This window comes from Marmota marmota, unplaced genomic scaffold (genome assembly GCF_001458135.2).
Source record: "Marmota marmota marmota unplaced genomic scaffold, marMar, whole genome shotgun sequence".
Lineage (NCBI taxonomy): Eukaryota > Metazoa > Chordata > Mammalia > Rodentia > Sciuridae > Marmota > Marmota marmota.
Genome location: NW_026000080.1, coordinates 2,356,589 through 2,381,856, shown reverse-complemented (window position 1 = coordinate 2,381,856; position 25,268 = coordinate 2,356,589). Strand labels below are relative to the sequence as shown.

The 25,268-nt window shown below is 32.3% G+C and overlaps 1 protein-coding gene across 1 annotated transcript; it reads left to right on the top strand.

Annotated features, from left to right (window-relative positions):
• Positions 1–1,457: 1,457 nt before the first annotated feature.
• Positions 1,458–24,133, top strand: LOC107158240 (calcium-activated chloride channel regulator 1-like). The gene is made up of 14 exons (XM_015504706.2): positions 1,458–1,693; positions 2,891–3,031; positions 3,254–3,401; positions 3,923–4,031; positions 6,054–6,234; positions 10,820–11,047; positions 11,899–12,138; positions 14,764–14,941; positions 16,077–16,177; positions 16,629–16,853; positions 18,301–18,571; positions 19,109–19,279; positions 19,715–19,954; positions 23,713–24,133. Exons 1-14 carry the CDS (start codon positions 1,535–1,537, stop codon positions 24,051–24,053), a joined length of 2,733 nt encoding a protein of 910 aa, XP_015360192.2. The 5' UTR covers positions 1,458–1,534; the 3' UTR covers positions 24,054–24,133.
• The last annotated feature ends 1,135 nt before the right edge of the window (positions 24,134–25,268 follow it).

The window sequence follows — 25,268 nt, the reverse complement described above, 5'->3', positions numbered from 1 at the left end:
CATAGAAGCCACAAAACCTTTCTGTATGAGCTAAAAGAAATAAGAAAAAGCAAGGAATAAACATTTATTGGGGGTCTACAATACACTAGTATTTACAATACGTGTTTTCACACATGCTATTTCACTCAACCTTCACAATATTCCTTCTCAACAAGTATTACTATCCTTGTTTTCTGGTTAAGGAAATTGAAGTTGAGAGAGGTTAAACTCACAAAAACACTCTTCCTCCAAGGTGTTTACAATCTAATTTGGAGATGTACTGTGTATATTAATAACAAAACAATGTAATGGGAATGTAATATAATGTTTCAAGTAAGTTCAAAGGAAACATTAGTTCTAGTGGGAATGATTTGGGATGATTTTACCAATGAGGCCAAACCTAGATATTGTCAATAGATGGAGATAGAGAACATTCCCAAAATCTTAAAGAAACTTTCTAACAGGCAGTTCCTCCTCTAGTCTCAGGGACTTCTCATTCCCCAGTTAAACACTGGAAGGTTACATAAACTTTTACAAAATAAACCAATGAAAACAGAATTTAATTAGAAAAACAAGCTTTGTATTTGTACCATACAATGTTTAATAATAGTGTATAACATTTATTGAAGACTTATTAGATATCAGAAGTCTTGTGTGAAGGGCTTTTCTAAGAACTAAATGTTCTTCCAACATCCCACAATTATTCTGATTTCACAGAAAAGAAACTAGGCTTGAAAAAACAGTCATACAATTCTTACAAAGAATCATATTTCTATTTAAATGACTGAAGCAAGAGTTGGGCTTAGTTCATCAGATTCCAGAGCAAGCTCACAATGGTATATGTACAACTATTTCAAACCAAGGAACATTTGTGTTAACTCCCGTAAAGAAATCTTAACTGAAGCATACGGACTTCTCAAGTTACACAAGGATCTAAAGCATTCAATGTTATTTGAAAATTGAATAAACAAGTAACTATCACAGAAGGTAATAAAAAAAAATTTCCCCTTGACCTATAGTTGTTGCCAAACACTGTGTTTGTATCACTCCCATCTAAAGAAAGAATATAAACCCTTACTTTCCTGCCACTCCCACTTCAGCATTTTTTAATACAAACCTTTTTCATGTGCTCTTTTATTATGTTCAATTTATTGAGTTCATTTCCTCACCCCTCCAGAGACTGTCTTTCCGTAAACGGATCCAGAGACTGACTTCTCTAATAGTATTTGATGGTAATGATGATTGCAATGATATCCACCCACCACTAAGAGGAGTACTACACAAACAATCTAAAAGAATGTCACAATCCAATGAATGCCTACTTAATGCCTTAGCTGTTTTAGAAAGCATGATGAATATGTTCAGCATAATCTCAACTGCCACTTAACAACTAAATCTTTAGGATGAATAAGATGAGGAAGTTCACCAAGAAATTTTTGAATTTTACTCTATTATGTCATGCAAATATGTTGGTCTGGATTCAAATTTCTGAGCTAAGCAGACACATAAATACCACCTTACATTTCCATAAGGGCTATTATAGCTCCTGCAAAAAATGGTGTTCAGGCTGAAGCTTATTCTGTTCTTAGTATTGCACTTTTTGCCTAAGGTGAAAAGCTCAATGGTAAGTTTGAATAACAATGGATATGAAGATATTGTCATTGCAATTAATCCCAGTGTACCAGAAAATGAAACACTCATTCAAAGCATAAAGGTAAGAGAAAATTTTATTATCCACATATTTTTGTTTAAGTGACTATCTTTACCTAGACATACATAACACTCACACAGTTATAGCTTCCCAAAGTTGCTTGACAGTGTTCATCATTTATGTAGTATTTATCTAAACTTTCAAGATTAATATCTGCTAGTTTTATGTTTTTATTATATATTAATATAATTCCCTTAATGGATTATTGAAAGACTGAATTACTAAAGATTTTTTCAACTAGTAAAGCTAACAGAAAAACTTAAGAGAAAGTAGAGAAATGTCCTCATAACTTGTCTTCAAAAATTACTTTTATCAAGTTTAAAAAACTAATCTACATTTAAACTGTAGAGGCTCGCTATCTTACATTATTTCCCGGTTATTTATATTTGTTTACCTCTGGAAAATATAACATAAAAATGTTATGTACTTTATGTTAAAGAAAATATTTTTAAAATTGATTTATCTTCCTGATTTAATCTGTATTAGTATAACAAAAAACATTTTATATATGACATTTTAATATCTGCTATCTTCCTTGATCCTCTCAATATCCCAGTGAGGAGGTCAAGAATTGGGATTATGACTCTTGTATAAATCAGAGAAATTAGGTGATTTGAACAGACATACGTAAGTGGCAAAAGTAAATATTGCTGTTTGATAAAACTTCAGTATTTTTTTTTCCATGCTGGGAATTGAACCCAGGGTCTTGTGCATGCTAGGCAAGCACTCTACCAACTGAGCCACATCCCCAGCCCAAAACTTTTAGTCTTTTATGAGAAAATTCAAAATAAATCTAGCAAGTTTTAATTAACAAGTATAATAATCTTTAAACTTTAAACAAACTTTAAACTCCCAATTTACTTAAACAACCCAATCAGAAGAACCCATTTGATTAAATAAGCAACTTATCAACTAGCTCCCAGTCTTAATCACCTTTGTATCTCACCCAGCACCCTCATTTCCATCTTCAACTCATAATGCTCCATGGCAGTTGTGGACAAGTGAAAAACAGTTGGCTTTGGGAGTCATATGAGAATAAGTTTATAGACTAGAGAGATGTAATAAAATTCAGCCTATTCTTCAGTGATAGTCTTTAAACTATCTGAGGAAAAGGAGTTTACATTTGCTTCTTCTAGTTTGTATGCCTATTTTTATGCTTATTTCACTGCAAAATTGTTACCATGAGGTACTTTTTATCAGGAAATGGTAACTGAAGCTTCTACATACCTGTTTCATGCCACGGAAAGAAGAGTTTATTTCAGGAATGTAAGCATCTTAATTCCAGTTACCTGGGAGTCAAAATCTGAGTACTTAATGCCAAAGCAAGAATCATATGACCAGGTAGGCTATTTTGTGTAGTTCTTAAAGTGCTTTCTGTGGTTTTTTAAAAATTCATACTTAACAACTTTTGTAATTGCTAACTTAGTAATTAAATTAGAAGTAACTTTTCTTAGTGTAGACGAAAATTCCTTGCTTTTAAAATCCCCTTAGAATTTGCTTCCATTTGTTTTTTTTTTTTTTTTTTTTGTTTGTTTGTTGTTTGCTTGCTTGCTTGCTTTTCAGGCAGATGTCATAGTTGCTGATCCTTACCTGAAATATGGAGATGATCCCTATACTCTTCAATACGGACAGTGTGGAGAGAAAGGACAATATATACATTTCACTCCAAACTTCCTGTTGACTGATAATATGTCTATCTATGGGCCTCGAGGTAGGGATATTTATTTTATATTTATGTTCTTACTTCCAATGGGGGGAAAAACACATAAAATGTGATTAAGAGAATTTTTAAAGATTTTTAAGAAAAAAAAATAAGTATTAAGTTATACTTTTGTTTGGAAATATGCAAGTTATATTTAACCTATTTCTTTTGTGTGATGGGTTTAATAATAAAATGAGTTGTGGGCTGGGATTGTGGCATGATGGTACAGCACTTGCTTAGGACATGCGAGGCCCTGGGTTCAATCCTCAGCACCACATAAAAATAAATAAATAAAATAAAGATATTGTTTCCAATTACAACTAAAAAATAAATATTTTAAAAAATAAATAAATAAAATGAGTTGTTTATTGGTGCTAACCCATTTCAACTTTTTTGACCTAAAGAAAAGTGTTAATTTCTACAGGATCTTGACTCAGTTAGGTTGGTAAATAGGGAGAGATTTAAAATATAAGGAAACTGTATGAAAATATTAGAAATATAAATTTATAAGTGGCAATATTCTCTCATAGGCAAAGTATTTGTCCATGAGTGGGCCCATCTCCGGTGGGGAGTGTTTGATGAGTATAATGTGGACCAGCCATTCTATATTTCCAGAAAGAACACTATTGAAGCAACAAGGTATCACTGTATTGAACAACTTCAGTTTCAAAACTTTTCACTTAATGATTTTCCAATTTTTTTACACTACACAAACAAAGACTATCTCTCAAGTGGTTGAATTTTCATATGGTAAATTACAATTTCCAACCTGCACCATTATGAATGTATACAATTATGTCTGGTGAGTCCATCTGGGAATCAAGATCAATCAGGAACTGGGAATCATTTCACCACTCACAGAACTGTACTAATGTGTGTTACTGGCAAAAGAGAAAGAAAAAAAACCAAACCCTAAGAGATCAGAAAATTAGAATTCAACTCTACCCACTTTTTTGTTCAACTTGACATAATTTTTTAAGATGAAATCTGCTTCATGGAGGTAAGTTAAGCTGCTACAATTTCATGGTAAATATATTTTAGTTTTCATTTGAGGAAAATAGATATATTTTACAAGAGTAAGTGAGTAAATCTGTTTTTTTAAGAAATATAATTCTGGGGGTGGATAGAAACAGGTCCTATATATAAATAGATAAGATGTTTAAGCTTTTTTTAAAAAAATCAAGCATATGCAGTACTTAAAAGAGTACTGAATAACTACAAAAATCAATGTAATAAAGAAATAAATCTTTGAGAGAAAAAATGTATTAAAGAGGGGCGCTAGAAGAAACGGCTCTCCCTGGTGCTCTGTATTTGTTCACCTGTTCTTCACTGAGCTGCCTGGAATCTTTCACACAGACCAAGTGAGTGCTCAGCCCAGAACACTCATGCCTCCCACCCTCATTTCACAAAACTCCTAACTTGTCCTAAAATACCTATTTATCTGGTGACCTGCATGGAAAAGGAAAAAAAAATACCTATTGATCCTTTAAATGCTTCTCTAAATGCCTTTCCTTTCCTTCTATTTGAGGTTATATGACCTAGGGAGAGGTCCCACAGCAATATGTCTTTAACACTTACATCACATAGCAATTGTCCATGTAACTTGATTTTCCTCACTACACTTCAGGATCCTTGAGGACAGTGACTTTTGTTTTTAATCCCCTATCCTTGGGCCTGCTAAAAAGGCAAAGCAAAACAAATAATCAAAAAGTAAATTTTTATAAATTAATAAAAAAAACAATGAGTTTCCTTATAATCAGTTATTCAAAAAGATATAAAAGTAAAAACAAATATCTAAAACAACACTTATTGAGCTCTTATGTGTGACAGGCACATTAAGGCAGTGGATTCTTATCATGTTTAAGTTCAACTTTCAGACTAACTCTAGAGCTAATTCTCTTGGAAGATATTACTCACCATCTCCTTTAATGCTTGAAAAACAAACAAGGACTAATTTCATGAAATTTAAGAATAACATAAAATGAGAATACACTGCATATAAGCAGATTCTTTAGAAGCTTCTCTCCTTTCTCTCTCTTTCTCTTTCTCTCTCTCTCTCTCTCTCTCTCTCTCTCTCTCACACACACACACACACACACACACACACACACACACTCCCTGCCAGTGACTTGATAGTTATTTTCATCATGCAAATGAAATAGTTTGAATGCACATGCATTTGCATGCAGGGTTTATTTTTTATTTCTTCCTTCAGTCTAGGCTATTATTTCTCAAAACGTAAATTACCAAGTGCTAGAAATATGAAACTTGTGTACCACACATGCAAACTGAAAGGACCTTAAACATAATGTTGATTTTCCCCTCCCCACTAAGAACCAATTCCTTTGTATCTTTTAACTCATTTAATTTTCAAATATCTCTGTAAATTAGGAATTGTCATCTTTAGCCCAAAGTCACAAATATAATAGATTTATTGATAACAATAGTGAAGAATGAATGTTTAATAAACATATACTGAAAACACTGTTTTTATTGAAATCTATGGTAAATAGGGATAGAACGTTGTGCCTACTTTTGTCAAAATGATATGTTTGGTGCATGATCAATAGCAGTAGTCACTGAAAGTAAGATTTTAGGATGTTGGTCTTTATTCCTGATTTGCTTAGTCTTCATATATAAATGTAATCTATTTCATCATAGGTGTTCCACTCATATTACTGGTATGAATGTGGTTTTCAATGAATGCAAGGGAGGCAGCTGTATAACAAGGCAATGCAGACGTGACTCAAAAACGGGGCTGTATGAAGCAAAATGTACATTTATCCCAAACAAATCTCAGACTGCAAGAGACTCCATAATGTTCATGCAAAATCTCAACTCTGTAAGTATAGAACCCCTAGGAAAAAGTTAACTGGGGAGATGAATTTTTACTATGAAACTATGTCTACCAATAGGAAGGAAGAAATTATACAGGCAATTAAATAGAGGTCATTTCCTCCAGCTTTTCGGGATGTATCTGGAAAATTTTCCATCCTCTCCTTATTAACCTGTTTCATTTATTCACAAGTAGCACTATACTGTTCTCATTGGAGTCGCATAATAAATCCCTAGGGCATCCTTCCCTCATTAACTTCTGTGAACTGTGTCAAGAGCTACAACCTTACTTTTAATTCCTTTTCTAAGAATTAGCTATACTACTTTTCTAAAGTAATTCATAATGCAGCTTTGGAAAGGATTGACATTCTAGATTTCCCATTATCTTCCTATTAAGGCATACAAAGCTATTGTAAAGTGATATTATGAAAACACACACATATGGCTCTATCACCACAAAAAAGATACAACAGCAAGTTCACTGGAGTCAGATAGGCTTGTTATAAAAACCCAGCCTATAAGTTTCAAGCTTTGTCACTGTGGGCAAACTGCTAAATCTGAGATTTAGTACTTTCATCTCTTAAATAGGAATTAAAACATCTACTTCACATTGTCATTGTTAGCTTGCAAGAGATAACATAAAGTATTAGCACAGAGCTTAGCACAAGGGAAGTCAAAATAAATTCAAATTTTTAATTTTTAAAGCATGTAAAAAATTTGAGAAAGAGTTAGTTATCTCTTTCACTGGATAATTAAGCCCAATCTTTGTTTTCTTCTTTTTTACTTTTTTATTTTTAATCCACACATCATAATTAATTTTTATTCACATATAATGACATCCTGAACAGTGTGATATTTTGATACATGTATATAATGTATAATGATCAAATTAGAGTAATTAATTTTCCCACCACCTCAAATATTTATCCTTTTTTCTGTAGCAAGAATATCCAAAATCCTGCCTAGCTATTTTGAACTATAGAATAAATTATTGTTTATAATAGTTGCCCTACTGAGCTATAGAATATTAGAACTTATTTCTTAGAACTTTAATTTTATAGCAGTCACCCAACCTCTTCCTTTCTTCCTTCCCCCTATTCTTCTCAGTCTGTTCTAGATTCTGCTTCTATGAGATCAACTCTTAGCTTCTACATATGAAATTATAAAGTATTTGTTTTTCTGTGTCTGGGTATTTCACTTAATACAATATCCTTCAGAGTCATCCATGTTGCTGAAAATGACAGGATTTCATTCTTTTTATTGCAGAATAATATTCTATTGTACATATATAAACCATATTTTCTTACCATTTATCCATTGATGAACACTCAAGTTGATTCTATATTTTAGGTATTGTGAATAGTGCTACGATAAACAAGACTGCATATGTCTCTTTAATCTATTAATTTAATTTCCTTCAGATATATACCCAATGGTAGAATTGCAGAATAATATGATAGTTCTCTTTTTAATTTTTAAAGGAACCTCCTCATTGTTGTCTATATTGACTATGCTAATTTACATTTCCACCAACAGTATATAAGAGCTCCTCTCTTTTCTAAGCATCTTATCAGCATTTATTTTTGTCTTTTTATTATAGCAATTCTAAATAGAGTGTGAGGATATTACATCATAGTTTTGATTTGCATTTCCATGATTATCAATGATGTCAAGCATTTTCTTCTTATATCTATTGGCCATTGTATGTCTTCTTCTGAGAAATAGCTATACAGATCATTTGCCCACTTTTTAATTGGATTATTTGTGTTTTTGCTGTTGAGTTCCTTACAAATTCTGGATATTAATACCTTGTCAGATGGACAGTTTGTAAATATTTTCTCCTGTTCTGAATGTTCTCTCTTGATTCCACTGATAATTTCCTTTGTTGTGTAGCCCGATCTTAATTAATGCAAACTTATTGTAGCTACCTAATGAGTTTCTACACATGCAAAAATATTTTAAAATACAAAACATATGAAAGTTATCAAAAACAACATATCAAAATAAAGTACACAACCTCTAAATAGTAAGGCCACCTTATTTAAAGAAGCAGATTTTCATATATGAAATAACTAGCAACATACTTCTGTAGGCAAGTTTATAAAGATCTATTGTTTCTGAAAAAAATTAATTATTTTCTTCTTTTTGAATTGCAGAGGATGAAACCTAGGGCCTTGCCCATGCTGGGCAAGCACTCAATCACTGAGCCACCTCCTTCATCCCATAAATTTAAAATTATTTTGGTGCATAGGGCATTAATTTTGAAAGGCTTGAGTAAAAATATAGGCTTGATATTTTCTTCTAAAATGCTTACACTAACCCAAATTTTAAATAAAAATTGGTTTCCAGCTTAATAAAGCTCCCTCCTGAAGATATTTCACACAAGTAGGGAAGTTTACTTGTATCTGCTAATCAACAAAGGCTAGCCAAGAAGTTCTACATCTAAATAGATTTTTTTTTAAATGTGACACAAGAGGATGATCAGAGTATGTACTACCTGTTCCAAATGATACATTCCAAAATTAACTGATTATCAGGAGATTTATGGCATCTACCCAAAACTTAAATAATAATAAATGAGATTATGTAGCTGAAATATGGAGAGTAATTACATAAGATATGGCTCAGAGATAAATGTTTTAGTGATACATCTTGTCCAGAATAACACTAACTTCCAATTACCATGTCACAGACCAAATATATTGCATAAAATTTGTATCCAGGGCATAAAGTAAGACCCAGGAGAGATATGGTATGAAATATTGAAAATTCAACTTCATGACTTCCTTTCCATAATCTTTATTATTCCTACTTCAAGCCCAGACTCTATTAGGAGCTAGAAATGCAGAAATAATTAAAGATAAGCTGTCCTTGAGGAATTCAGTTTAGTAAGAAGTGTACAGATACAAGAAAAATACATACAACACAAAGTAAGAAGAGATATGAACCAAATGTTATAAAAGTAGCAAACATTTCCAACTGGAGATCCAAAACTGGTTTCTGAAGATATGTGTTTTGAGCTGGGATTTGAAAAGAATAAGTATGAATTTTCCAGAGCAGGAAGGGAAAGAATATTCTATTCAAAAAAAGAGATTTACAAAAGCAAAGAGTGGAATAAGGCAAGGGTTGCACAAGTTGCACATTGCCTAAATTAAAGAATTTAACATTGACTAGAACAAATCTCAGGCACATAGTGTTAAGGAACTTAAGAAGTGCCTTTTTCTAATTGTACAGAATTACCATTCAAGTTAGTAGAGAACGTGGTGAAAGTTTCTGGCATATTTTAGGGGGACAGAATGAAGTCCTATTGTAAAAGCAAAGGATACATAGTAAGAGTCAGAAAATTGGCCAAAATTAGGTTGAAGCAAGAAATGAAGTCCTACAAAGCTAAGATGTTTGGGTTTTGTCCTCTCAGTTTTGGACTGGTGATGTTATCAGCTTAATTCTTTAAGGAACACAGTTCTAATTGTGAAGAATAGGATGGCATGAGATGAGAGGAAGTGAGGAGGGAGACCAGTTGGGAAGCCAAGGCAATAGGAAGGTAACAGACTTGAATAAAGACAGTGGCAATGGTAAAGGAAAGGTCTGACAGGAATTTCACAACAGCTAAAACTGATCATAAACCACTGCTTTAATTGCAAACTATAAGTTTCTCCCATCTAATATAACCCCACTTGGGAAATGTAAATCAGAGCCATGTCAGAAACTAATTTAAATTTTTAAATTATCTTAAAATTTAAATAAAAGGCATTCAATGTTAATAATTTAGTTCTTCTAAAAATGAGTTTACAAATAGAGTGTTTGCATTGAGAGGACATTAAAATAATGACACTATTAAACGTAGTTCTTAGATGCTAAGGCTGCAAGATGATTTCCTACCTGAATATGGCACTAGAATATGAGAACTTTTTTTAAGTTACTAAGTCTTCAAAACTTGGAGGATTTTTACAGATTCTACAATACTGAAACTTCCATTGGAAGAGTTATTGGATTCAATTCCCCATTTTCTATTAAAAGACAAATAATTATATTCCTCATTTCTCCCTATACCTTCATTGTTTTTTTAGTGGTATTATTTTATTCTGTCAAAACGTACCAGAGTCAATAAAAATTCAAATTGTTACAATATCTGTCCTCAAGTTTTTCACTCAACTGTGACAATGTGGAATATACTTAGACAATTATACAAGACCATTTCCTCTATTCCACTTTTAAGAAACAGTTCAAAATTACCACAAACTAACACTCTCTCTTTTTCTTTAAACTTAAGACTTGAGCCCCACAAAATCTGGAAGGGAAAGTAAGAAGCTAACAAGCAGGTGTGCAAGCTGCCATCATCTTCCACTGACATTATCTACTTATATCTAAAAGAATTACCAAAAACTTTACCAGTGTATGTTGATGGCTTCACCTTGCTTCCAACCCTTCAAGTATGCAAAATGGATATCAGAATATTTTATTATGAAGAAATCTCTCACTGTCAAAAAATAAAATCTATGGAGGATGTATATGTCAGCTAACTGCATATTTGGAAAGGAATGTCATATTTCACAAGTTATTGCAATATTGTCTCCTAATTGGTTTCTTTCCAGGTAACTGAATTTTGCACAGCAAAAACACACAACACAGAAGCTCCAAACCTACAAAACAAAATGTGCAATCACAAAAGTACATGGGATGTAATCAAGGAATCTGATGATTTTCAGAATGCATCTCCCATGACAGGAACAAATCTACCACCTCATCCTACATTTTCATTGCTCAAATCCAAACATCGAGTAGTCTGTTTGGTACTTGATAAATCTGGAAGCATGAATACAGTAAGACAGTTTTTGCTAACTTTTAAATACTTAATAGAAATATAATTTAATCTTAGTTTTAGTATGCTAAAATATGTATAGATGTTCTTATAAATTTTAGCACAATGATTTTATATAAATAAGTACTAGAAGATAATGTTAAAAATTGTTAAATTAAGGTTAGTAGATTGTGAATAATTTTTTATTTCTTAACCTTTAATTCTAACCAAATATAAATTTCCACCATTTAACATGTCACTCTAATAAAAACTTCAATTTATTTAATGTGAGTATATTTTATATAATGTTTTATAATCTGCTTTTTTTAACATAATATACCTTAAACATTCCACATATAGAATATGTTTCCAGGAGTTTTCTGGTTTTTGAGGTTTTTGGTTTTTGCTTTTTGTTTTGTTTTGGCAGTACTGGGGATTATACTTAGAGCTTCACACACACTGAGCTATATCCCTAGACCTTCATGACATAATATTTAATGGTTGTGTTATACACACAAACACACATATACATATATACATAAACATAAAACAGAAATTTAAACAATTCCATATTGTTGGATATTTTAGAGATTTTCAACTTACTATAAAAAACACATTGCAATGTACATCTTCATATATACTTTTAAATTATTTCCTTTAAAAAATTCCCAAATTTAAAATTTTAACAAAATGTATCGATTTTTAAGACTTTTACAAGTGTAACAATTGATTTTTTAAGATTTTAATAAAATAAAGGACTTAAATTTTAAAATATATCAATTTTTATCATGATCTATGGCCCATAAAAGACTCTGTCTTTCAATAATCTGTCAAAATTTTTAAAAATTCAGTTAATATATCTTTTTCTTACAGGTAGACCATCTTGTCTCAACTCGTCTCCTTCGAATGAATCAAGCAGCAGAACTGTACTTAATTCAAATTATTGAAAAGGGATCTATGGTTGGAATGGTCACATTTGATAGTACTGCTGAGATCCAAAATAAGCTAACAAAAGTAATTAATGATAACACTTACCTAAAGCTCACTGCAAATCTGCCTAAAATTGCTAGTGGAGGAACTTCAATTTGCAATGGCCTCAAAGCTGGATTCCAGGTAAAATTATTTTTAATTTAATATCATTTGCCATTTACTATTGTTTTTAATTTTTCCATTTATCTTTGAACAAGGGTCATGTGTTCATAAGTTCCTCGTTTAATAACATTCTGGGGGTGGGGATATAGCTCAGTTAGTAGAGTGCTTGCCTTGCATGCACAAGGCCCTGGGTTCAATCCCCAACACCACCAAAATAAATAAATAGCATTCTGACACCATTGTGGTAAATCTCTCATGGGCAGTTTCACCAACAACCTCCTGAAGTACTAAGTGACAGTGGATAGGTAGGGGGAAAGAAATCCAGTGGGCACAGCCAAATCTCTGACATGCTCATAATACAATTCTCTATGAGTAGAAAATAATATCATTGGGAGATTGTGGAAGAGAGAAATTAATAACACATTTATATTATGGATAAAGAAAGCCCTATTCGTCAATTTAAACTGACATTTAAAAATCAGAGATGAGTCGCTCCACAGGCAGTATAGGACCAAATCTAATGAATATCAGGTGGAAGTTTAATAAAAACAAAAGTGTGAACTCAAAAAATTAGGTACAATTTTAAAAAACAATAAATAAATAAGAGGAATACTAGCAGGGTAAAGGAAGGGGAGGTAGGAGAAAAGAGGAGGTAAGGGAAAGTGGAATTACTTTTGAAATACAGTAAATTATATTACATACATATATAAATATGTCAAAATGAACCCCACTATTATGTATAATACACTAATAAAAACACTTTTTAAAAAAACAGGTGCACCTTTTGAGTAGTATACCAAATTGCCTCTAGTATCATTTGAATTTCTTCCAACCTAAGTTAGCTTCCACTTAAGCCTACTTATTGTCATGTTGTAAGTGACAAGGACAAAAACCTACTGCCCTCACTGATTCCTGTACCTTAGTTAAAGTGGTAGTGCTACTCTTTTCAAGGCCACTAATTAATCCCATCTCTTAACTTCCCTTATGGTACCTATTCATCCTAAAGCACATTAGCTTAAAAAGCTTGGAATCCTGGCTTTATTATTTTATTAACTAAATGATCTTGAGTAAATAACTGACCTAAGAAAATCTGTTTCCTCAACCTAGGTCATGTGGGTATAAGTAGGGCCTAACTTATTTATTTGTGGGAATTTTGTAAGATAAATAAATGCTGAAAAAAGGCTTGCTATTATGAAAATTATCATGATTCTTGTTATATATGTCTATTTATTCTAAAATATGACAGGTTTTATATATTTTGGGAATGTGACAGAATGTTCATGCATACTGGTCTGTATGTTTTTTCTTAATATATTTTGGCATGTTTCTTATGATAGTTTAATCACAAAGTCTATTGCTGATATATTATGCCAAATCACATTCAAAGTTTTAAAAGTTCTTCTTTATTTACATGCTGAAATCATATCAATACATAAAATCAATTTTACATAACAAAATCAAAACAATAGTAGCTATATTTTTTACTATATATTACCTATTTAAATGCTTTGCATGCATGATTTTATATCCTTATTATTACTTTCTGAGTTGGGAATATTATTATGCCCATTCTGCACATAAAGAAACTGAGGCGCAGAGTAATCAAACCTCTCAGTGTCTTACGGTCAATAATTACCAGATATACGATTCGAAACCTGGTCTTTCTGACTCTAGAGCCTGTAAACTTAATCCTTACACTAAGCTGTTTATAGAACTCGTGTGTGTGTGTGTGTGTTTGTGTGTGTGTGTGTGTGTGCATGTGTTAAGTCTTGAGAAAGTCTAAACAGTAATTACTCTAATAAGCAAATGGCAGAGCCAGAATTTGCTTTCAAGGTATCTAATACCAGTGCCAGTGTTCTTAGCTAATACTCTTGGTAGAAATAAGCAAAAGATGAAAAAAAAAATAAGCCCCATGCAGTGGTGAATGCCTGCAATCCTAGGGATTCAAGAGACTGAGGGAGAAGGATCGCAAGTTCAAAGCAGCCTCAGCAATTTAGTGAGACCCTGTCTAAAAGGGGCTGGAGATGTGGCTCTCAGTGGTTAAGCGCCCCTGTGTTCAATCCCTGGTACCAAAAAAAAAAAAGATGAAAAAATATTTGTGATATTTGATGAATCTATAAACATCCTTCCTCGTGGCAAATCAAAAATTTTTTTCTGAGAAATCCTAAGATTCTATAGTAATAATCGAATAAAATGCACTAAAAAGGCATATACCACATCATTCAATCTTGCTTACCCACCATTTATAATGATTTTACAGATGCTACTTAATCTGCAGCCTGCCAGAGCTGCCTGGATCATTAGCCTCTATCCCAAGTATCTCCTCAGATAATAATAACAATGGCTAGCATTCACTGAGTATTTACTATGTTCCAGAAATTCTTCTAAGTGCTTTATTCTTCCTTTCTGGGATAGCAGGAGTATGTATATTAGAGAGTTAGAAGTGTTGAGACTAGCTTAAAAATCTATTCATTACATCATTTCCATATACCACTCATTCTGGAACAATAATATAAAAAATTTCCTTTGGCTTACTCTGATGTATAAGACTAAAGACTTCTCTAAGAGTAGAAAACAGGTTTATTCTTAATTTAAATGTATTCAGAAATGACATTCTATAATTTAAAATCTGGCTTTCACTACCAGGCAATTACCTACAGTAACCTGAGTACCTTTGGTGCTGAAATCATATTACTAACAGATGGGGAAGATGATGCAATAAGCTCATGCTTTGAGGACATCAAACAGAGTGGTGTAATCATCCACACCATTGCTCTAGGACCTTCTGCTGCCAAAGAGCTGGAGACTCTGTCAAATATGACAGGTAAACCTTTGGAATATTGTTTGGATAGAAAATAAATTTCTAATCTCTCCAATGTCAAAGGCTCCTTCTCCCTAAACAGTAAAACTACTCAAAAATTTCCCATCTTAAAATTAATCTTTGTCCCTTCCTTGTCCATCAAATTAAGCTCTTCTTCCCCTCCTCTAGTTCTTCATATATCAGCTTCTCAAATTATTCAATATTTGCTGTCTTCATTTATTCCTCACCTACTTTCTGTCACTACCACTGTCTTCTCTATGGCTGTTCAACTGCAAGTCCAAAATTGTTGCTCAATTCCAAAATACCATTAAGTCCCACAGCAAAAATTTAGAAATTCCCATTTTATAAATGAAGAAATAGTAACCTAGGGACTACAAATGATTTGCCCAAGGACACAGTCCTGATTACTGATTGAGGCCTGTTTTCATTATCCCACCCTGCTCCCACCTCACCAAATCCTGCTAAATCTGTTTGGAATATTTCTGGTTTTCCCCTTTTTAGTTAGTCCTGCTACTACATTCTAATAAAACCCTGCCAACCTCCTGCTTAGGCTAACTCAATAATATTCCAGCTGGCCTTTCTTCCATTTATTAATTCAATAAATATGCATTGTCACATTTTTTTAGCAGTCACTGTGTTAATTCTTGCCCTCTCCAACTATTCTTTCCTGACTCTTCACACCAAGTAATCTCTCTTCCTTAAATCCTATATTATTTACTTCTGCAATTAATCAGTTTTTACTTAATTCTAAACTGTCATCCTCTGATTGTTTCAGTATGTTTTGGGGCCAACTAGAAAATAAGCAACTGGTTCATATAAACTATATTAGATTTCATTTTACAACATTATTTAGTGCTTAGGCCAGCTTTACTAATGTGGTATATAGCTACATTTGACAATAAATTGATATAAAAACAATAAAACTTGACTTTATTTAAATTTTCCTTCATTCTAACTTATTTGAGTAAGGTTTTAGTTATTGTAGGATTACAGTTGGAACACTTATACACTGAAAATTTCATAAATTTATTGGAAATTCATCTTTTATAAGTTTAAGAAGAAATATAAAATTGATTTTAAAGTATACTGATGACAGCAGAATAACAAATATGATTTACCCATTTAAAATTCCATTTAGGAGGACTTCGTTTTTATGCCAATAAAGACATAAATGGCCTCATAGATGCATTCAGTAGAATTTCATCTAGAAGTGGTAACATCTCTCAACAGGCTCTTCAGGTTGGTATACTAAGAAAAGTCTTTGCTTTCTCACAGCTGTAATAAATTTCTGTTGTCCTAATTATTTACTTTTCTTTCTCTAATAACAAATCTTTTGCTTAAAATTTTATCAGGTATATGGAAGAAAAATATCTTTACTGTGTTTGCTTCTCCATGACACTTACAGTCAATCTATTCCATTCTTCTATTCTTTATAATTACATATGCTTTTATTTGGAAAATTCTTTCATTTTTAATTATTTTAATTGAAATCTTTTGTGTATTTTGTGCTAGGGATGGAACCCAGGGCCTCATGCATGCTAAGCAAGTACTGTACCATTGTGCCACATACCCACTCCTTAGTTGAAATATTAAAACCAAATTTAAAATTACTTTGAACTGAATAAACTTTGAAATGTCATTACCTATAATAACAAATGGATTTTATGTGTCTCTTTTAATTATGTAACAGTTGGAAAGTAAAGCCTTGAATATTACAAGAAGGGAATGGATAAATGGTACAGTTCCCGTGGACAGTACAATTGGAAATGACACTTTCTTTGTTGTCACCTGGACAATACGAAAGCCAGAAATTATTCTTCAGGATCCAAAAGGGAAAATATATAAAACCTCGGATTTCAAAGATGATAAACTAAATATTCATTCTGCCCGACTTCGAATACCAGACATTGCAGAGGTACATCTTTTATCTTCATCATGTTTTATTAATCAAATTCTTTTTGTTTTGCATTTTTTAATTTGCTCTTTTTAGATATCCATGACAGTAGACTGTATTTTGACATATCATACATACATGAAGTATAACTTCCCATTCTTGTGGTTGTACATGATGTGGGGTTACACTAGTCATGTATTCATATATGAACATAGGAAAGTTACATTCAATTCATTCTACTGTCTTTCCTATTCCCATCTCCCCTCTCTTCCCCCCACCATTCCCCTCTGTCTACTCCAGTGAACTTCTGTTCTTCCCTTCCCCCCTCCCTATTATGTATTACATTTGCATATCAGAGAGAATATTCAGCCTTTAGTTTTTGGATTGCCTTATTTCACTTAGCATGGTATTTTCCAGTTCTATCCATTTACCAGCAAATTCCATAATTTCATTCCTTGTGGCTACCCCATTGTGTATATATAACACATTTTCCTCTTCATTTATCTGTTGAAGTGCACCTAGGTTGGTTCCATAGCTTAGCTATTGTGAATTGAGCTGCTATAAACACTGATGTGACTGCATCACTGTAGTATGCTGATTTTAAGTCCTTTGGTTACATCCCGAGGAGTGGGATAGCTGGGTCAAATAGTAGTTCCATTCCAAGTTTTCTGAGAAATCTTCATACTGCATTCCAGAGTGGGTGCACCAATTTGCAGTTCCACGAGCAGCTTATGAATGTACCTTTTTCACCACAATCTCGCCAACATTTATTGTTACTTGTATCCTTTTTTTTAATTTGTTATAATAGATTCATATGTGTACAGAATATGATTACAATACTGGTATGACTCTGCACCATGTACAGCCAGAGAAATGAGAAGTTGTGCTCCATTTGTGTACAATGTGTCAAAGTGCATTCTACTGTCATGTATAACTAATCAGAACAAATTTTAAAAAATAGAAGGGAGGGGCTGGGGTTGTGGCTCAGTGATAGAGTGCTCGCCTAGCATGCTCGAGGCACTGGGTTTGATGCATGAGGCACTGGGTTCGATCCTTGGCACCACATAAAAATAAAATAAAGGTTATTGTGTCCACCTACAACTAAAAAACAAATATTTTTAAAAAATAGAAGGGAGACAAGTCAAATAGAAGAGTGGATTGTGGGGAGGGAAAGAGGAGGCACTGGAAAATGAAATTGATCAAATTATACTGTTTTATTAATCAATTTCTATGTTAAAAAAATAAAGACAATATATTATATGCTGTCAATACTAAAACAGTGACAGATCATCTGTCATAAAAGAGTCAAATAGAATAATTAGGGATGCATACTCATACTATTTGCTAGTTTATAAAATCAGATATTAAAAATCCTTATTATTACTCTTTAAATTTCTAAATAATTTTACATCTCAAACAAAGAAAAGGAAATCATTACCAAAACTCTCAAGGAAACTTTCTTTTTCAGACAGGCACTTGGACCTACAGCCTTCTAAATAATCATCCCAACTCTCAATTGCTAACAGTAACAATGACCACTCGAGCAAGAAGTCCTGCCACACTCCCAATAATTGCAACTGCTCACATGAATCAAAACACAGCACATTACCCTAGTCCAATGATTGTTTATGCTCGAGTCAGTCAAGGGTTTCTGCCTGTTCTGGGAGTCAATGTAACAGCCATTATAGAAACTCAAGATGGACAACAAGTAACATTGGAGCTCTGGGACAATGGTATAGGTAATAGAAATCTGCATTAACTTCCATTGAACTTGAAATTCTCCTATTGGATTCCATGACTTAGAAGTCAATATTTCCCGTGTATGCTTATGAATCATATTTTAAAGAAAATTAATTTTAAATTGTAATTGTCAGTAATCTTGACAAAGCACAGGCATAAGCACATTTATCTTCTTAAAATTTCATGAACAGTTTTACTTTACCTCTGGAATTTAAGAATGCAATTATTCTCCATTTTCATTAGTGTTTCACATATTCTTTCTCTAGCATATTTTCCTTATTTTGATTAGCTTCTTTTATGAATTAGCTAATATTAATTGAATGCCTACCATGAATTATACTTTTCCCAAAATCACCAGGTTACCAAATGGCCAAGCCAAGCTTTGAACCAAAACATTCTGATTCCAGGGTTCACGTACTTAAAATACTGTGCTAAATTACCTCCCAAATTGCTGACATCAATAGTGCTCATTAATGGTAGTAATTGTCATTTTTTTTACTTTACTGAATAATTAATTATTATATTTCAATATCAAGGTGCTGATACGGTGAAAAATGATGGCATCTACTCAAGGTACTTTACAGATTACCATGGAAATGGTAGATACAGTTTAAAAGTACATGTTCAGGCAAGAAAAAACACAGCTAGACTAAGTTTAAGACAACAACCCAACAAGGCTCTGTATATACCTGGCTATGTTGAAAATGGTAAGTATCATTAAAATAGAAATGTGTCACTTGTTTACCTAAATTTCAAATGGCAAACATTGAACATATAATGTACTCTGAAAAACCTAAGTACATAACTATGTAATCATCTGTATATTCAACACACTGAGCAAGCAAAGATGAATAAAACAGGAGCTACAAAGATAAATAAAATAATCCTTATCCTCAAAGAATTTGAGTCAAATAATGGAGAAAGATAAGTTAAAAGATAGTTTTAACATACCATGTCTCCTTCTTCATTTCAAAATAATATTAAAACAAGTTTTTTTCCACTAAAAGCTGTTACTTTTTCAAAATCTGCTATCAAACAACATTAATCCTCTATAGTTGCAAGATCGGCTTACAAGATAAAGAATAGACATGGCAAAATGAAAAGTTTTTAAATTACTTTTTTTTTGATTGGGGGGGTGATAGGTAAAATTATACTGAACCCACTCAGACCTGAAGTCAAAGATGATGTGGCAGAATCCAAAATGGAAGAGTTCAGCAGACTAACTTCTGGAGGGTCGTTTACTGTGTTAGGAGTGCCACCCAAAGGTAACCAAACTCATGTGTTCCCACCTGGTAAAATTGAAGACCTTGAGGCTGGGTTTAAAGGAGATCATATTCAACTTTTATGGACTGCTCCCGGCAATGTTCTTGATAAAGGAAAAGGTAAGTTTGATACTAATAAAATATACTAAAGAAATACCATTGGCTTTAATTTACTGAAAATTTCCTAATGTCCCATTTACAAATAATATTTATAGAATGTCTACTATAGGCCAGTATTCATTTATTTTCAAATGTGAGAACTGAAGCTCCAAGAAATAAAGAACTAGCCCAGGTCACTTCTATAATATTTAGAAACAGAATTCTAAACCCCTCTTGTCAGATTCTGTTGTGCCAAAAACTCCCTCTCACAATTGGAACCATCTTGAAATTCGTTTGAGAAGATTGAGCAGTTTTCTATTAAATTCTTTTCCCCCAAACAAGGGAAAATTTTTAAAAGTATTTCCATACTTGCACAATTTTATTTATTTACTGATAATTTTGTTGAGTTTTCAAACACTATTAAATTCCAAGAAACAGTCTCAACTTTCAATATTTAATCAAATACAGAAGACACACAATTAGACAGATAATTTCATACAGTGAAATAAGAGAGAGGTTATTATAAACACAGAACGATATGGCATCTCTTTGGTGGACTACAAACGTCCAGTTGACATTAGGATCACAGAGTATATATATTTAAAAGGCATACCAGAGGCGTCTATCTCTGACCTGAGTCTTGAATAATGAAACTTGCAGACCAAGTTAGGTGAAGATGACCCATTGACAGACGCTCATGTGCAAAGAAACTCACTAGTTCAGGAGATTTGGCTATGGAATTTGAATAAAGTTCAAGACCGAAATATCTCATTTACTCAAATTCCTAATAATAAATTGCCCTAATTTCAAAAAGTTTATATCACTTCTATCTTTGCTTTACACTTAGCTAAATTCAATCAGTATTTATTGAATATCTGCCATATTCCAGTGTTATATAGACTAGTAGATTTTTACATGACAAAGTGAATCTTGCTATTTCCCCTGTACAGTGAGAAAATGAAAGCAATATATGATGTTGATAAACATTCTATCTCAAGGTCTGTAGGTGCTGAAACACCAGGTAGTCAGTAACTCTTTCTCTTGGGTTTCAATAAAATGCTTACTATATTAAGGTTCTCAAAATAAAAGATGCTTTTTAATCTTATACCAACTTATACAGCATTTTTAAAGCTGTATTTCTTTTTTAGCAATATTATACCAGGGAACAAAATCTTTCACAAGTCAGAGAAAATATAATACAACCACAAATAGATATTTTGTACTTCAATGTTGAAAACTCAACTGTGACAGCTTCTAAAATATATTATTTTCTCATAATGATTGTTAAACATATGGCAAAATCAAATAAAATTAAAATACTAATACTTGCACTAAAAAAGTCACAAATGAAATTACCTAACCAAATATTTAGTTCAAAATTCAATTCAGTAAAGACCAAACCTTCAGTAAGATTGTGTCTTAATAAATGTCCCTCATGCTTATTATAGGAACTAGAATTAGAAGTAATGCATTACTTATAGACACTGAGATCCATAAGAGAAAGTGCCTAAATTGGTGGGATCTAATCTCCCTCTTTTCTTGTGACATACAGGAAGAGGTAAAAGTAACCATCAAATATTACCTTCAGACATTACAAAAGTAAGGTAGTAGCAGTATCCTAAAGAATAAATGAAGGCTGGGAATGTAGCTCGGTTGGTAGAGTGCTTGCCTCACATGCATCAAGGCCCAGGGTTCAATCCCCAGCACCACAAAAATAAAATAAATAAATGAACATCTATATAATCTCAAATGAGGCACTTAAACCCAATGGGACAAAACTACATACCTGTCAAATATGTAAATTAGACCAGATGATCTCAAAATTACTAAAACATGTAGATATAATTCTAGTATTTTATGATACTCTACTTCAATCATTTCAAGTGTCAACAACTGTAATGTTGGACAATAAGTAATTAAGGTGACCAAATACATGCCCATTACAGTATCAGATGCCTTAGATAATACAAAAGAAGTATAAAAAATAGTCTTTGAGCCAGGCACAGTGGTGTATGCCTGTTGTCCCAGTTACTTGGAAGGCTCAAAAAGCAGGATCACTTGAACCCAGAAGTTTAATGTCAGCCTGGGCAACACTCTGATTCAAAAAAGAAAAAGAAAACCTTTGACCTTCGATAACAGGACCTCACCTGAATGAAAAATTGAACCCGAGCCAGGCATGGTAGCACATGCCTATAATTCCAGCGGCTTGGGAGGCTGAGACAGGAGGATAGCAAGTTCAAAGCCAGCCTCAGTAACAACGAGGCACTAAGTAACTCAGTGAAACCCTGTCTCTAAATAAAATACAAAAATAGGGCTGGGGATGTGGCTTAGTGCCCCTGAGTTCAATCCCTGGTACCAAAAAAAAAAAAGAAAGAAAGTAAAAAAATTGAACTTCCACATAACAATCTGGAAAACTCCATTCCATGTAATATGAGTTCATGGGAGACAATCATCAGGGTGCATGAAGTATTTGACCAAGACTTCATGAGAACTTGGTCCTCGGTTGGACCTTAAAAAAAATGAGTATAAATTGCATATAGCAAGAGAGAAGCACACTGCAGGAAGAGAAGGAACCTTCACACTACATGATCAAGGTCAAGAAAGCAAAACTTCACAATGGAATAGCAGAATTAAAGTAAGGGATTGGTACCTAGATCCACCTTAATGGAACATGGGATTTGTGTAAATGGTAGAATGACTCAATTAGGCCTATCTATGGAGAAATTATTAAATAGAAGGTTTGAATGGAAAAAAACTGAATCAGTTATATTCTTCATACACTTGAAATATCTTCAATATTTCCTGAAAACATAAAGTCTTCACTTCAGAAAAGGGTATTTGATGTTTTACTCTCGTGTTTCAGAATGTTGGAAGATATTTTTATATCAATTACTGGTGTATATCTAAAAGCAGTGTGGCATGAAACATTTACACAGGCATCTTCTTTCCTTTTCTTTAATAATTATAATAGCTAATGAATGTTTGAATTCATTAATGTTTATTAAATTATGCTAAACACTTTTCATGCATTATCATTTACCATTCTCACCACTAGAATTATTGAATAACTATTTTACAGGTGGAGACAAGAAAGGTTATTTTTTTATCTTGTTGTTATTACACAGTTTGAGAATAGAAGAATTCTGGTCCTAATCAAGGTCTGCCTAGTTTCTGAGCACATATTTAGTTAGTACAAATCTCTACCTTATTTTGCTCTTTGTCCTTGTCTCTCTTTCCTTCTCTATCTTCTTTCTTACTCCCAATATTCCCTCTCTTAAGAAATAACATAAATGCAAGGTACTAAAGGTCTTTAATATATTTGAACATTATTGTATTTCTTGTTCTAAATTAAAAAGTGGATTCAGTTCTATATATTTCTCTTTTAAAAAAGAAATTTAGATTCTGGTTCTGTAAGTAGTATATGATAATGAATTAAATTTTTCTGTGACTAGATAACTATACCTAAAAAAACTTTACATATATTTGTCCTTAAATAACCAGATAAAAAATATATCTAAGGGTCCAGGGTTGTGGCTCAGTAGTAGAGCACTTGCCTAGCATGCATGACACACTGGGTTTGATCCCTAGCACCACATAAAAATTAAAACAAATAAAATAAAGGTATTGTGTCCATCTACAACTAAAAAAAATTATATATATATATATATGATTTCCACAACTAAAACCTACTGTGAATTTTTGATAGCTCCTAAACGTAAGGTAGTGCGACGGCAGTAAAGCATCCTGGTGATTTGAACAGACATGTGTTTGTTTTTCAGCTAAGAGCTACAATATAAGAATAAGTAAATGTTTCCTGGATCTCCAAAAAGATTTCGATATTGCTGCTTCAGTAAATACTTCTGCTCTAATACCTAAGGAGGCTGGCTCAAAAGAAATTTTTGAATTTAAACCAGAACATTTTAAAATAGAAAATGGCACCAAGTTCTATATTGCAATTCAAGCTATCAATGAAGCCAATCTCACTTCAGAGGTTTCTAACATTGTACAAGCAACCAAGTTTATTCCTCCAAAGGAAACTAGCATCCCAGCTTTGGGTACCAATATCTCTGCAATCAGTTTAACAGTTTTGGGATTAGCTGCAATTTTATCTGTATTTTAAACTAAAAATTTGTTCTAACTAAAATTCAATGTTACATATACTTGGTAAACATCTATTTAGAAGTAATTTACTAAACTATACAAAATTCTTTGTAGTATATATATGTATAAAAATTATAAATTTCTTAATTATTTGAGTTAATACCAATCAAGTTACTAAATGTACATCAAAATTAATAATTCCTATCTTCAAACAATCCATCCAATATTTTTTAATATTAAAGAAAATACATATTTGTAATTATGGGCTTCATAAGAAACATTTTCAGAGTATGCACAAATTTATATAGTATATTAACAAAATCAAAATTTTTACAAGTTATTTAAAAAATATTTATGTATACACAGTAGTATAGAATTTTTTAGAACGATGTATATATGCTTGATTATGAGTGAATACTTCATGTTTACATAAACTATAATCCAAAATGACTATAAAGATAATTTTTCAATGATAAATGATCCAAAGTCAGCCTGGGAAACACTCTGATTCAAAAGAGAAAAAGAAATCCTTTGACCTTAGGAGGTAAAATTTACTTTCTTTTCATTGATTAAAAGTAGTGTATCAAAGTTTCAGCCTTAAGCATGAAATAACTGGCAACAGTACTATTTCATATAAATTGTGGAACATCATAATAAAGTTCTATTTTTATTCTGAGGTCCTAAAAGTATTACCAAGATGGTTCACTAGGACAGGAAATTTTTTGTGCTTAGCATCCAGAATGGTACTTGATATGTAGTAGATATTCAATAATACTTGTTAAATAAGCTAATGAATATTTTCATCCTCTCAAAAGAAATACAAATTTGATCCTATTACATCAAAAATGCTCATATAATATCAATGCACATAGTTATTTATTGTGAGGACTTCATGTAATTTTCTAGCCACTTAACATTGTCTGAGCCAATATATAAAGTTCATAAAATTAATTGTATATCACCTCAATGGAATTTATAAGCTAATAATATAAATTAAGCTATTAATATTGCAATGGTGGGATTTTTCTGAGGGGGACAGAGAGAGAGTTTTATATCAAAGGAAAATCCTTTGTTTATGGGCAAAATTTCAAAAAGCTTTCAAATACATACAAAGAAGAAGTTATATAAAAATCATAAAATATTAGCAAACCAAACCCCTAAGAAAATATAAAAAATAATAATATATCATGACCAAGTTGAATTTATCCCAAAAATCAAAGACAACTTAATATTA